Source organism: Chiroxiphia lanceolata, chromosome 1, assembly GCF_009829145.1.
Source record: "Chiroxiphia lanceolata isolate bChiLan1 chromosome 1, bChiLan1.pri, whole genome shotgun sequence".
NCBI lineage: Eukaryota > Metazoa > Chordata > Aves > Passeriformes > Pipridae > Chiroxiphia > Chiroxiphia lanceolata.
This window is the reverse complement of record NC_045637.1, coordinates 22,186,507-22,202,478: the sequence shown is the minus strand read 5'-3', so window position 1 is coordinate 22,202,478 and position 15,972 is coordinate 22,186,507. Positions and strand designations below refer to the sequence as shown.

At 36.4% G+C, this 15,972-nt stretch overlaps 1 protein-coding gene across 3 annotated transcripts in view; it reads left to right on the top strand.

Annotated features, from left to right (window-relative positions):
• The window catches only part of SPAG1 (sperm associated antigen 1), a 41,838-nt gene that overhangs the window by 8,477 nt on the left and 17,389 nt on the right, over positions 1-15,972 (top strand). For all 3 annotated transcript variants that reach the window (XM_032689012.1, XM_032688996.1, XM_032689002.1), the window contains exons 6-13: positions 755-873; positions 1,368-1,473; positions 2,829-2,959; positions 3,625-3,731; positions 6,111-6,273; positions 10,796-11,221; positions 11,597-11,696; positions 14,708-14,860. In XM_032689012.1, the coding sequence (XP_032544903.1) occupies positions 755-873; positions 1,368-1,473; positions 2,829-2,959; positions 3,625-3,731; positions 6,111-6,273; positions 10,796-11,221; positions 11,597-11,696; positions 14,708-14,860 (1,305 nt within the window). The remainder of the gene's footprint in view (positions 1-754; positions 874-1,367; positions 1,474-2,828; positions 2,960-3,624; positions 3,732-6,110; positions 6,274-10,795; positions 11,222-11,596; positions 11,697-14,707; positions 14,861-15,972) is intronic.

Here is a 15,972-nt window from a genome sequence, read left to right as displayed (position 1 = left end):
CATTTACTTGAAATGTGGTTAATTTATAATAAAAAGGTAAAAGTAAACTAGCAAAAGATCAGATTCAAAATGAAGTACAGTTAGCCTTACCTGAAAAGATTTTGATTTGGATAAATTTTCAAAAGGGTATCTCTATTTCAGATAGAAATTATTTGTATTGTCAAGATCATTGTGAAAAGAAAATGCTATTTTTCATTAAGCCCTACACAAAAAAACATCAAGCGTAGTGTTTCTAGTTAGCGTAGGATTTTGTTATTACCATATTTGTTTTATAGGACTATGGCAGCAATATTTCCTTATATAAATTCCTAAACACTGTTTTTAAAAGCTGCTTCAGAGTAGCTTTGGAAGTGTCTGAGACTACTTTGAAATTTCTCTCAGTTTTACTGAGAGAAATTGCTTTGAAGCTGTTTCTTAGGTATTTTGGCAAAGGTTAATAGAGATGTTTGATGGGGCTGGGATTGAGCCTGATGATACTAATTCTTAAATTTTATCTTTTTTGGGGAGATAGTGAGGAGGTGAGGCAGAGATTTTTCTGAGGAGGAAGAGAGGAGGTAATGTATAAACAGAAGCACAGAAAGTACACCACAAAGGAGGGACTTAAGGCTAAACATCTTTTTCCTGACTAGTCAGACATAATTGAACGCTCTATTCCTTTTCTTTTGGTTTATAATGGAAATATAATATGACTTTCTGTTAGTCAAGGAGTCTTGCTATGCAGCATTATTGAATTTGTCATTTTTGTTAATTTAAGGTTCGATGTGGAAAAGGAATGTTCGAAAATTGATGAAAGCTGTGAAGAAAGTAACTCAAAATCAAGATTCTTCAATAGGCCAAGTCTGCCTATTATCAAAAATACAATAGACACCACTGGTAATGTCTTAGAAACATAATTTGTCTTTAATTGTAATAATGTGTTGTAGAGCGTGAATACAAGTTGAAGAGGTATATCATATAGTTAATGTCTTTATTTTTCGACCTCTAGATATGTTGGAAATTGTTAGATCATCAACTGAGCTTGAAGCCATATTCAAAAAAATTCTAGTCTTGATGTTAATAATCATTTAGAATGTTTATATTGTGTTTAGGTTGAGAGCTCTAGGTAAAGAAGTAAAGCATACATCTGGTATTATAAACGAATGGTAGAGGTTAGCCAACCGCTTTCAGCTAGCACTCTAAATTGTATGCCTATCAGAAGAATTTAGGTTTTACTACAAAAAATAAAATACAAATTTGTCTTTTAGTAAGCCACGTGCTTTTTAAAAACAATATGCAGATTATGACATTCAAAGTAATTTAGCTGACGGTGTTTTGATTACATCTGCACAAGTTGTTAGTTGTTGTTATGTAGAAATATTTTTTGCTAGGAATGACAAAGAGAGAGAAAATCTTTGTTGCTACTCGTGAAAAAGAAAAGGGCAATGAAGCCTTTGCCATTGGTGATTATATGGAAGCAGTGACATATTACACTCGGTGAGTAAATACTCTTGTGTTCTTATATTTTAATGACTGGTACTTGTGAATATTATGTTTAGAGCAATGTAATTGAAGTAACTAATGACAATTAGATTATTTTCAAAAGGGAAAAAAAGATTTGACAGAAAAATACTTAAAGTGCTGTTGCACACTGATATTAATTTTTATTTATCAGGAAGAGACATGGCTAGTGATGAAATGCAGTCTACAGGTGTCACAGACTTCTTCAGATTTTTCAAAACAGTTGAGATTCAAGGGCATATTTACAAAAACAAAAGGATAAGCAATGTGTTGAGAAACTAAATTAATTGTAATTAAATGTTTTGGTAGGATTGTCTCATTGGTAGGATTGTCTCAAGTGTGAATAAGTACAATTGCTTCTATAATCTATTCTTAGGAGATTAAAAAAATCATTGTTTGCGGCTTCATCATAACACTGTAATTAGTAACAGTCCAGAAAAAAAAGTGTGTGAACATAAGATTAATAAAGATAAGACCTTAAAAGAGTGCTCATCTTATTTAGTGCTCAGTGGACTACATTTAAACTTTGGCTTTATGTAAGTAGAGGTTGTTGCTACAGGACCTCTGTTGTATTTGTTTCAAAAGCAGAGAAGTCCAAGGTGAATGAATTTGAGTGCACAGCTTATCCCACCATCTCTCTTATCCCACTGAGACAACCTTTTATTCTTTTTTTGTTCCCCATGTTCCCTATGCATTGTGCATTTGTGTACAAACACTTGATCTTGTCCCTCCTCAGTCATGCTTTTTTTATAAGGGAAGTGTGAGTATGCCAGTGGGCTGTACCCCCACCACTTTGCTATTGCCCACTCAATTTAGGGTTGTCCTTGCTGAGTTAGCAAGGGTGTTGGCAAACATTCTCATCCACCCCTTTGTCATGTGCATCTTAGCACCCAGTGCTGCTGGAGTCTTCCCCCTTTACAAGCAAGATCAAGGAGAAGGCCACTGGTGCCCCTCACCCCCCAAGCTCTTCACCATAACCTGCAGAGTTCTGTGGTTACTCTTGACACTCTCAAAGGTTTCATTTTACGGTTTTTTTGCAGCCTACATGATGGCAGGAAGAGGGCATAGTTTAAGTGACAGATGAGCCATGGCATCTTCTGTGCAACATCTCAGGTCTAAGCCCTGGCAAGCAATAGGTCTCTGAAGACAGTAAACTAGGTGGTGGATGGTTGCCTCTGGTTTCACAGGAGGGAGTTTCTAACCACTACTGTGGTTAGAATATCAGTATTAATATTGTTATAATACTGTTTTCAGCTTTTAGTAGTGAAGAGTTTCTACATTCAGGTTTTTGAATTATCAGCTCACCATGGTTAATATTCCCTTTTTTTTAGGAGTATATCAGTAATACCGACTGCAGCTGCATATAACAACAAAGCTCAAGCAGAAATCAAACTTCAGGACTGGGACAGTGCTTTGCAGGATTGTGAGAAGGTACTAGATATGGAACCCAGCAACATAAAAGGTAAAGTAGAACATAAAGTTGCCCTTCTTTGTACTATTTTTTCTCTATCAAATAAGATGGTATATACCCATTCATGTTGTTAGTTGACTTAACTGAGCTTTAGATTAGGTCCAAGTATAATTAAGGAAACAGTGTAGCTCCTAAAAGTAATTTCAACATTTTTTTGGGGAGTTAGGGACGTTTTGTGCAGTTCATCCTGTTGATCTGTAATGAGTATTCTTATATGGTAGCATGGGGTTAACTCTTGTTTGTTATATAATGGCTATAAGCCCTCTTGTATTCGTGCAGCAAATTACTTCCATAATGCCCACACTGAAATATTAATTAACTTAAAAGCAACGTGAAAACAATGAAAGTTGCTGATTTAATCCTTTGTGAAGGCAAGGACTTGAATGTAGCTACCTGTATTTGCATGGGTGTAGGGAAAAAAATTTAATAATATGAAAAGATGCTTCAGAATTCATAATTGCTATCTGAAAACATGTCATGTGAAATTGCATTATTAAAAATTATCAAGAGAACAGTTATTACGAATGTAGAGTCATTATGAAGTAAATGCGAAATTTAAAAAACCATATAGACACTTAATATATCTAGAAAAAATAGTGTACTTTTAGCCACTTTGTGCTTTAAATACATAACTAATACACTTTGTTCCTTTGTAGCTCTGCTGCGCCGTGCCACTGTACACAGTCAGCTGCAGAATTATCAAACAGCCATAGAGGATCTGAATAAAGTGTTGAGTGTTGAACCAGAAAACCCTATAGCTAAGGTAGAGATCAGTGAGTTGAATATGGCTAGAAAGAGATTGTTTGCAGTCGTAGCATAAAGTGAGTAGAGTTTATGTTCTTTCATTTGAATATGAGTTTTCAGGACCCACTCAAGCTGCTGTGCCATTGATCAGTTTCCCAAGAGCACAGGTGGTGGACATTAGGTACTTGTGATCAGATCTTCTGTTCACAACTTAATTGTGAGAAATTGATTTAGATAATTTAGGTGCCTAAAAATTTGCTGTTGAATATGCTTTCAGTATTAGTGTCTTAGCTGATAAAAATTATTTGGAAATTTCTCTCAAAAAGATCCATTGGGATAGGTGCATTTAAGTTTGACACATAATCAAAAGAAAAATTCAACAGAGATGCCAAGCTTCTATTGTTGTAGTGGTAAAGTCAACACAAAAGGAGAGGACCTGGGTTCTGTCCTCGCTTCAGCATGATCCCCATCTCTCACCTCCAGGCTAGAATGAAAAACCGTTGATACCTTCTGATAAATCTGGACCCTTTGTAGCTAATTTTGCATCTAAGAAAGCCAGATGCTTTCTTTGAAAATCAAGGTCAGGATGTGATCCTTGTGCTATTACTTCAGCTGTTTAGGAGAGGATTGACTTTGTGTCTGTTCGTTGGTATCTTGGGGGTGTTTTGCGGGTTAGAACACAGTCCTTGCACTGGGACTCTACATGTCCTGAGCATCTTCGGTACTGGACAGTTTTGGTAGTTAACTCTCTTTTTCTGTTATTTATGACTCCATCATACTGATCCCCCCCCACACTTTTTTTGCTTATGACTTCTGAATACTGTTGAATTGTCTCATCACCTGAATTCTGTCCAGTTCTTGTTGGTGGCATAGTGTAAGCTGCCAGCAGCTGCTGATTGCTGCTTCTTTCCATGGAGTTACTTGGTCACTGCTATTGCTTGAATCAGTGAGAGAGGTACAAGTCTGTTGTGTCAAATTCACACACAGCATTTATACCTTCTAGGGTGTTCTTGGAGATAAATTCCTCTCCAGAATAGTTCCTGAGTTTCACATTAACCAAGGAATTACATCTGTCTTGAGATTTGAGTTTCTAAAAGAGATTTGGGATTTTTTTTTCTGTTTACAAGAGTGAATCACTACATAGCTCATGAGTCTGTGATGAAAAACTCCACAACAGTCTTTGTGAAGAGTTTTATCAAACAGGCTGTGCTGAGACTTCTTTCAATACCAGACATAAATACTTATTTTGAGTACACTCTTTCCAGAGATCTAAATGCATTAGTTCCTTTGATGAGCAGTGCTTTTGTAGCTCAGAGCAGATATCTGTACTTTGTCCTTATCTGTGCCAGCTATTATGCCTTGGCTGGCACATCTAGAAATGACAAGTGCTTAGCAGGGCATTTTTTTCAAGTTGCTCTTTGCTTGGAGGATCCTCAAAACCCTCTTGAGCTCAATATGAGTGTATGGAACATATAGAGAGTGTATGTTTATGTCCAGAATCCCTAACAGAAAAGTAAATTGGTTGTCAGTAACTGGATTTCTTCAAGGTACTTTGTCCATGTGAATCTTTGCTTGATGCTGTTCTTATTTTTGTCTTGAGACAGGGAGTACTGAGATGGCACTTCCTTGCACACCATTGAGTTAGATTCAGAATAGTGCATAATGTTGGATGTATCTTACTCTGCTCTGAAAGTGTAAAGTGGTTTAGGAGTTTAAGGGTTACGGTGACAGTGCAGGTTGATGGTTGGACTTTATGATCTTAAAGGTCTCTTCCAACCTTGACGATTCTATGATTCTAAGTGCAGTTAAAATTGGGGTTTTTTGAGTAATAAAAAATGTTATGGAATGAGAAGCTGTTTGATCATCTAATTGTAGCTCTTACAAGAAGAGCAAAGCCTTTCATTATTCAGCAGTGACCTTCTGCTACACTGTCAAGACATGGTCGTCTCTTGGTTCTGGTTTTATCAGTTACATCAGACATCAGATTCACCATAGCATAAATTTTGATTTTTGACTTTAGGCTATTTTGGAGATTTTTTAGAGAGCCTGTTTTCTACATGTGTCTTCTTAGTAGATCATGCCAGATACCAGAACAGTAGATCTTTTTTTTCTTTCAACTTTTTTTTTTTTTGCTTAAGCAGTTAATTCAAGAAAAATGCTTATTTATTTCTGTGATATCTTCTGAGAGAGACAGAAATTGAGTGTTAATCTTGATTTTGATACCAACTCTTGGGAAATTCACATTTATTTACTATCTTTTTATATTGGTAACATCTTGATAGTTCTTCAGGATCTCACGCGGATTATTTAATAGAACGTATTTGCTGTATATAAATAATAATTTATATACAAAATAAAAAAGGCTTCTGCTATTCCTGTTTTTTTTTCTCTGTTCTAGAAAAATCTGCTGGAGATTGAAGAGAAACTGAAAGGTTTAAAGCCTGTATCTGAGGTTCAAGGCAAAGGAAAAAGAATACTTATTCAAGAGATAGAGGATTCAGAATGTGATGAAGAAGGAGGGGAAAATGCAGAAGAATGTGAAAGAAGTGGTGGAGATAAAGGTAATGTCATATCATTTCCTATTTTATTTTAACCTGAGGAAAAACATTACTTTTGACATTGCAGTGTTTATTCATCCATATTTGCTTTCAAAGAATTTTGCCTGTTTGAAGACTAGAATTACACTCACTACGTAAAGTAGATCCAAGTGTGAATCTAGAATCCAGTTTTATTACACATCTTTGGAATTCTTTTTGTAATGGGTATAACAGAGAGAGAGGGAACATGTTGCTATAAATCACCTACTTCCCTGCACCCTGTGTAATTTTATACCTGTCCTTTGATGTGGACCCAGTAACGGATATTTTTTGGTGTTAAAGAATATTTTGTGTTTCTTAGATCCTTCTCTCACACAGCGCTCCTGCATTCCCATGTCACATTTTGATTCTGCATTTTTATTCCCTTGATTGGATCAAAGGATGTAAAAATGATCAAGTGGTCTGTAATTTTTGTTGTTGTTTGTTTTGAAAACTATTAGTATTTTTTTTGTTTTTAATGAAAGGGTAATGAGACACGACGGCAGTGACTTCTATGTTTTCTGTGCCTATGTAGTTCTTGGTCTTGAAATTAAATCAGTCTGTGGGTTTTCCAGCTTAATCATGAATGTTAGACTGTATGTGTGTGATATAATGATGCATTATTTGCACACAAGTTGAAGGAAAATACATTTTTCAAAATCAGTTGGTGTCCACTAAGTCTCCTCAGCTGTAACCCTGGAAGAAAGGATGGATCGTGTCCCTAGCCTAAATATCAGTTAATTTGGGGTTGCTTTCTATTGGGAACATTCAGATGACTATGTGCCTTCTAGCTCCATAGGAAGACTCCCATTCTGTTGATGAAAGGTTAGGCTTTTAAACATAGGGAGGACTGTCAACTGATGTCAGTGGCATATGTGTTCATGTGAAATACTTGACTGTTCTTGAGATTTAAGTGGCAAGCATTGTCATAGATTACTCTGTTTTTTCTTGTGCAACTGGAAACAAATATGAATTTAGTTCAGTTAATGAATAAAAATGTTCTGTGAACCTAACAGCAGTAGGTAGACTAAACATCTTGTATGTCTTCTCTATACATCTGGTCATGCAGTCACTGGCAGTCCAGTAGTCCATATAGTCCTGTGATGTAATCACATGTGCTAGTTTAAAGGTAAACCAGCAGGGGAAATCAACTCAACTCAAAAGAGAGATTATAAATCAGAATAACAATATAATAAAATAATAAAATAAGTACGATTATACAGACAAACAATTGGTTTTAACCCACAAAACCCAAATATATAACCCAGCACCCTGAGGCATGAACAGAGTGGTGTTCATTGGGCCCCCTGAGTCCAAAGTAAAAAGAGAGGGGAAAACCTGTTGGTGAGAGTGCTGTTGCAGTCCAGTCGAGAATGGTGGTTGCAGTCTGGTTGAGAGCGATCTGCAGTCTTCCTCTGGATCCCACAAGTGGTTAAAAAGTCCCAAGACTCCAAGATCATATATTCTCCAGTTCAGGCAGGAATGCTCAGTACCTCCCTCAGGGCGGGGGGGTTCCTTAATGGGTGTGAGGACAAGAGCACCCTCCTATTCGCAGGCCTCTAAACACCCAGTTTATAGCCTGAGGAGTCAGGCTGCTCTGGGCAGATGGTGTAAATGGTTCATTGATAACAGTTTCTGGGAAATGGCATGGAAGGCTATAGAATACACAGTTTTGGGTTACACCCATCCAGTGATGAACTGGTCCCAGTTGTTCTAATTAGGACATCACATTTATTTCACATTCTAGTTGGTAAGCCTAATGCATTCTTACTAACCTTACAGTTTAGAGATTGGGGGAAAAAATCAAAATATTTTTTGTTTTCTTTAGCTCTGAAGAGCTACTGTGTTTAAGTTTCACGGCCTTACAGTGAGTAAGGTCTTAGATTTTCATTTTGAAGTTTTTGATTTGTTGAGAAGCAAAGTGTGTTTGATAGGAGACAATTAACTACTCCAGTGTTCAGTTGTGCTTGCTGTTGTATTTTTGGCATTCCTGGTATTGCTTTCTGCTCTTCTCTACCACTGTATTCCATGATCCTCTTTCCAGTGTGTTTGTTCATTTAGTATTGTTGGTTTGGGTTTTTTTTAAAATTGTAATCTCTCTAAAGAAGGAACCCTTATTTATAATTCATTTGTGCAGTGTGTAACACAGTGGGGCCCAGCCTCTTGCTTTTAGGCTCTATTGCAAGCTTGCAATATGAAAATTTTGTACATGTTAAAACAAACAATATTGAAAATGCACACTAGCATTGCATTTGCAATGCATATCCTGAAGTTGAGAAAACCCCTCAATTACAGTGTCAGTCATTTTTCATTTATATAAACAGAGACTGCTCCTAAGGAGAGATCAGAGTTATTTGAGAAGTTTGTTTTATTTTCTGGTTCAGAAAAATCCAGGTACAATCTCAGTAACCTAAACCAAGAACACATAATACAAAAGAGATACTTGCTGACAGTGTGTGGCAAATGAAGAAAAAATATTTTAAAATTTTAGAAGTTCATCTATAGAGATTTAGAACATTCCAGTTGCCTTTGTATGTAGGTAGTCCAGAGTGGATGAAAGAGCTGAAAATGTTTACGGGCTTCATAATAGGTGAATTCACTGTGAACTGAACTTAGATACATTGTTTTTCATTCTGCCACTGTTGTTCTCGTGCCATGCTTCTGGAGGATAAATACTTTTTGTAGCTGGAAATTAATTTTAAATGAAAGAAAATGGCATCCATTAAACAAACCCCAAACTGCAAATATTCCTTTTGGAGTATTCAGTAGGTTTGTTTTTTTTTAGGTTTATGATGGTCTTTCCATTTTAAGTTTCTTACTGTAGTAGTAATATAAATTAAAATTATTTCTAGATTTTATTTGTTGTCATTCTGATCAAAATTCTGCCCATACTTCTCAATACCTTAAATTTTCTTTGGAATTTATAATGCATCTAGATTTTTTTTTTTTAAGAGAAGTTCATAAGTGCTGATTTTTTTTTTAGCCCAGAATACTGCTTTCACAAATACATTTCTCTGTAGAGACCAATACAAGAACTTTGTTTATGTTATAAACACTGAAACTGAAAGTTTTGTGCATGTTGTTTACTCAGTACAGAAATATTTAGGCAATTAGTATTACCCACCAACTAAACAAGGTACCTGTGAGTATTCCTATTTTCCAGGGCACTCCAAATGCTATGTTTCCAGTTTAATTCAGGACTGGTTCTGTGCACTTCATCTTCAGGAGGTTTTCTCCTCTATTCAGGAAGTGATGGTCACATTAATGACATTCACATCACATTTTATCTGCCTCCCTTGGTTTTTCTTTTTCTCTAGCAGTTGGGATGCTTTTTGAGAGTGTTTCACTGTGTTTTCTAAAAACTTGCCCTATTATCTGTTTGTCTGTGACATTTAATTTTTTTTCTGTTTTGTTGAATGTATGTATAAATAATTAAGTTTTATAAAAATGTCTTTGTGGGTATTTATCGTATTATTGTACCCACATGGTATTTCAAAACAGATTCCACAGCTAGGGAAGGGGCAGTTGGAGCTTTTTTCTGTTAGACACTAGAGAATTTATTGTTTTTAAAATTTTTATGCTTTCCCATCCTGTTCAGTTTGATTTCAGTAACATTTTGCTCATTAAAAAAATAAATTCGTTTGTAACAACCTGAAATTCACCCATGTTGAGTCAACTTCAGATGTTTTGTTTGAGTCAACTGGAAGTATCACTCCAAGGCATGAAAAACTTCTGTTGGATAGATAAATATTTCAAGTTAAGGGAAGGTGAAACCCCAGCATCTTAATAGTACCACAACACGGAGTTGCCTTTCTGTGAGTACTAATATCAAGAGTCAGGCACTCTGCAGAAATCTCTATTTGAATGCTGTGATAATAATCTGGTAGGGATTCAGGTGAATAAGGAAAATGGAGATGTTATCTGATACCCTTGTTCTGTAATTTTTCCTAATTAAATTGGTAATAAATAATAGTGCAAGTTGAACGATCAGAAGTACCTATAAGAGGGGTTTTGACATGATGTTTAAATGAAAACTCCACAAGAAGGATTTAGAAGCTTTTATCTCCCCAGTTGTATGTTGTATTTGTGGAGAGTTTTGAAGTGTACAGTGTAACTGGTTTGTTAGCTGTGTGATCTAATTTTAGCATGCAAGCATTTTGATTTGGTCATGGAAAATCGAAGTATCCGTGTTGTAACAGCCAGTATGTAAAGAGTTAATTTCAAGGTGAACTCTACCATTCTGACACTACAGGACAGGGGTTCCCATGTGCCCAGCAAGGAGAAGTGACATTTCATAGTAACACCTTCTCAATAACAATTGTAAATTACTTGTAAGTAGGAATTTTCCTGTGTCCTTGGAAGTGTTTTCTGAAGCAGATAAATCTTGGTAGCGTTAGGATGCCTGCAGGACTTGGCCCCCTGTCCTTTGGCAGCCCCCCCCCGTTGGCAGGACGATAGTTCGTTCCGATGATGCAAGCTCCAGCCCTGCTCATTAACTTCCTTGCAGGAACCGCTGTGCCAGTGGCGGCGGAGGCGGCGGCGGGGGAGCCCGCGATGGGCAACGCGCACAGAAAGTTCCGTAGCAAAGGAGGCGGCGGTAAGGCGGAGGACAGAGAGAAGCAGAAGCAGAAGGAGCCCACTGAGAGCGGATTAAAAAAAGACACGCCGAAGAAGAAGCCAGGAAAGCATTTGTCAGACCATGAAGGTGAAGTTAATGGCTATTTACACAGCGATCAGAAGAGTGACAGCTCTGAGTCTGGGAGCTCCAGATGGTATACCGCAGGGTCTCAGTGGGCTAGTGGTGCCAGTTCTACTTCACTTCCTCCTATTGCAGCAAAACTAAAAAGTGAAGGAAACGAGTTATTTAAGAGTGGACAGTTTGGAGAAGCTGTGCTCAAATACTCGGAAGCAATTGAATATGTCATTGGTCTAGGTGAGTGTAATATCTTATACTTAAATCCAGGACTGTTTAGATGATTTAAAGGAACTACCGATGAACTAAATTATTCTGTTGCTGATTTTTGGCACGAGTTACTGTGTAGTAAATTCTCATTTCAGTAGACAGCAATTCATGTGACAGAAAATATAGGAATAAAAGTAATGTTTTAATTTCCTTGAGGCAGAGCTGTTGGCATTTATTTATGTTCGAATAATTACGTGTTCTAGGTGACATGATAAAGAAAAGCTCCTTACAGCTTTGCAGTGTCAGCAAACTGCATCATTGCTGTGCAACTTGGAGCAGGCAAGTCTTTAATTCTTGAGTGTCATTTTAGTAATGGTCTTTGATTTTAATTGTAACTTCTTTTAGGAGAACAAAGTCCAGATGATTTAAGTATCTTGTACTCAAACAGAGCAGCATGTTACCTCAAAGAAGGGAACTGCAGTGACTGCGTTCAGGATTGTAACAGGTAAATTGAAACCTCCCATGTAGAGCAACATTCCTGATGATCAAACGTTTAACTGATATATTACTATTGCAGTTTGACTCAGAACAATATCAATAAGGTCTGATTCCCTGTCTAAAAGACAGATATCTTTGTCAGTTATCAGTCACATGGAACCTAGGGAAGGAGTAACTTTTAACTTACTGTCTTGCTGTGTAAGGGCAGTTTTTAAGCTTCTTGTGTACATAGAGATGTGTAGCAGGATTAAAATTTTTAATGTAAAAGCGGGTTTACGATGGTGTTCTGCAATAACGTATCTGGCTTAACAAAGCTTTTACATACACTTATCACAGAGTTGGAAATTGCTTTCAAGCATGTGTATGGTGTATACGTGTGTGTCCTCTGTGTTTGGTTTGTTGTTTTGATTTGGGGTTTTTTAATATACACTTTAAATAGTCATAAACACTAATTATGGCTGTTCAGGAATTGAGCTGAAGTCCTTTCTGCTTATTCTGGCTCTTAAGGATACAGGAGTTAGAAAAGATCAGATACTTTCAATAACTTCCAGACATTACCTTCCACTCAATTATTACTGTATTTCTGATATATATTTTTTAAACATTTTCATAGATTGAGTTAGTAATGCTGAGGCTTAAGGTGCAAAAAAGTATCCCAAAGCAATTAGAAATCATATTAATTAATCAGTTGAGTTTTTGTGCAGCACAACTCAGCTGCTAAAAACTTCCAAAACTAGAAATAAAATAAGCATGTTATTTTGTAGTAACAAAATATTTAACTTACTGTATATATTCTACCTGACAAAAAAGTTTTCTGAAAAAAAGACTTGTTAGCAATATTTTGTTAAAACATGCAGGACTACAGTCAGCCAGTCAATAAAACAAGAACCATCACATTTTTCTATCCAGGAGGTCTGATGTGTGTGAGACTTCAGCTGAAATGGTTTTGGGTTTTGTATTTTTACCAACTGGGAGCTTATTTTCTTACTACTTAATGATAGTGTCCTTACTGTCATGCTTATTTTCTGAATACACAGGTACCTCTGATGCTTAGTGGTAGAAATAATTTAGAGACTGGGAAGCAGGAATGCAAAACTACAAACGTGTAAATTAGACAATGTCAAACAAATCTTCCCTAGGCAACACAACATAAAGAAAGATCTACAAATACGTTACTTGATTTCAAAGTAAAAAATTGTGTAGTGCTGATACTTGTGATATGAAAATAATTATTTAAAATTTATCTTTTATTGAATTTTAGCTATTTGGGGCTTAGAATTGTGTAAAAACCCCTGTGTTGGATCTCTTGTCTCAAGACTGTGGTTTGGTGTGCCTTTGATTCTTCTTACAAAGAGTGAAAGAAGGCTCCCATGTACTGATGTTAATTTCTTCAGTACTATTGTGTGGTTTGGTCCCTGGCTGTATCATCTTTGCACTCTACCCTGAATATGTAGTTTTCCATTCCCACTATTCTTCAGGCAGTGTTGTCTTCCACTGAATTTATTTATGGTTGTTTTTTCCTTCATTCTTGAGGTTAGAAATTTGAAATTGTGTTAATATTCTTCCGAGTTACAGAACGTCAGGCATTTTTGCAGACATTTTGTAGGGGCTGTGATGTTGTGCGCAGTTGTAGCAGCATAAAAGAAATGGAACATTTGAAGTATTTATGTGAAATTTGAAATGTTTTTTCTAGAAATCATAGTTTCTCTAGCTTTAGAAGGAGTAATGATGCAAAGCCAATTTACAGCAGAGAAGGCCAGCAGCCTCCTTGCACTTAAAAACAGGAGCACAGCCAGTGGATTGAGAGAGGTGATTATCCCCTTGTAGTCAGCACTTGTTAGACAACACTTTGATAACTTCTGGTTTTCAGCTTCCTCAGTACAACAAAGACAGTGATCACCTGGAGTGAGTTCAGTGATGTGTCACAGAGCAGATTGTGGACTCTGGAGTATTCCCTGAAGAGTAGAGGCTGAGGGAGCTGGGTTTGTTCAGCTTAGAGGAGAATGGCTTCCAGGTGTTCTAGGAGCAGCCTGCCAGTTCCTGTGAGGAGATTATCCACAGATGGATCCTGGCTCTTTCTGTCGGTGTTGTGGGAGGACAAGAGGCAACAGACAAAAATAGAATCACACAAGGTTTGGGTCTGTGTATTAGGAGAAACCTCTCCATGAACAGTGTGGGGCATTGCAACAGATTGCCCAGAGATGTTTTGCAGGTTTTCAAGGCCCAGCTGGGTCAAGCCCTGAGCAACTTTGTCTGATCTTGGGAGTTGACCAGGCCTGGGTTGGACCAGGGACATCTCAACCTGAATTACTTTATGACTCTATGAAATCTAATTGTCTAGACTCATCTTAATTGCAGTATTTCAAAGCTGATCCTTCTTTCTCTTCAGCAAGAATCATTGATTGAAAAAAAAGTAGTCTTTAAGAAATAAAGCCTTTGTGGACTGCTTCTTCATGTTGCTGGAAAAGCACATGGTGTTTGGGAGGACTTCTGATGGCACAGTGTTGAACTCTGTGTTCACCAGGCAGACAATCAGAAGACTAAACAGACACAAGACAGGCAAAAACCTAAAAAGCAAAGAAAGACAGGTGTACATTCCTGTCTTACTGACTGTATTTTTTATGTGCATACTTTCCTGTAAGGAAGAAGAATCGAAAGTTATGTAAGTGAAAGCACCATATACTTAAAACCCTCATAGATCTAGGCATGTCTTAAGAAAATAGCTTTTACACTTAAGTAACTGCCATTACATTAATCATATCTCGGTGATAAATGCAGTTTTCCAGATAGAGTAGAGTAAGGTGTAGTAAAAACACTAACCATTTCAAAACTGCATGTAATTTAGGGTATTAATGAATTTAGGGTGAACCACTTAGTCCCATTTTCCTTAGTTATGTTACTGGAAAGCCCATCTGAAATCACAAAGTTATGTATAATTGCGTATATTATAAAATATTTTTATTATTATTATTTCAGTTACTCTGTTTCAATCCTGCACTTTTCTGTTGTTTTCTCCAGAGCTCTGGAGCTTCAGCCATTTTCCCTTAAGCCTCTTCTACGACGAGCAATGGCAAATGAGTCAATGGAGCGGTATCGACAGGCATACATTGATTATAAAACAGTCCTACAAATAGACAGCAGCATCCAAGCAGCAAATGATAGTGCTAATAGGTAACTCCACTTACAAATTTTCTTGTATGAGTTAAAATAGAAAAGTAGACCTTAAATTTGTTTGTTTTACATGCTCCCTCTGTTCTGTATCCCTCATAGTTGTCATCACAATTAGTATATTAGAGGACTGACTCTTTCATTTAGTTGTTTTCCCATAATTTCACAGTTTTCCTCTGCCAGCAGTAGGTAACTTTCTGTTTTTTAAAAATGTAATATTTTAAAGTTGGGGGTTTTTTTAACTAGTGCTTCCACTTGTCTTTCCTAACTTGTATTTTGTACCATATAAAATAATACTCTAAGGTCCATACTTTTTCTCTGACATTTCTGTTTACTTTTCATATTAACAGTGTTTCTGTGGCAGTTGAAGATTTATGTTAAGCATGAATCGTTCAGTATTCTGCAGAGGTGTAAAAAACATAATTGAATATTATCTTTGACTTAAGTATTAATCTTCCAGCATTAATTCTTGCTGCCAAGAGAGGTTTGAATTTGTATAATTATATTTTAATAGTGTAAAATCAGAGTATATACACTATTGTAATTGTGTTCTTATTAACATAGAGTAAGTACATAAGTGTATGAATTATAGGATTTTTCCATTCCCTTTTCTTTCCTTTTTTCTTTTAATGGACAAAAAAAAAAGCATATGTGAAAGCAGAACAGCCATTAATCGTTGAGCAGGAACACACAAACATGAGACTTTTAACAATGGAATCTAGTACCTTTTTTTTCTATTTAAGGCAAGGCCATGAACACTTGCACTATTACTTCATTAAAAAGTCCATAATATCTTTCTTTAAATTCTGCTTATTTGGCCAGAGAAGATCATGACGCTTTATCATCTGCTCTTACAGTTACTGTTTTTGATAACACAATGAATAGTTACTAATCTCCTGTATCTATGGTGATAATGGAGCACTTGGATTGGTGAGATAATTGCTTTTCCTGGTATTTATGTGATTATTACACTTCTTAAAAATCTTGTTGGCTTATTTTATCTGCAGATATTCTTTTAATATTTCTCCTTGACTTGTAACTTGCTAACTAATAAGCTTATCTCCCTTTTTCCCCTTAACACTCTTCCTTTTCTCCTCTCTAGGCCTTCCTTATGT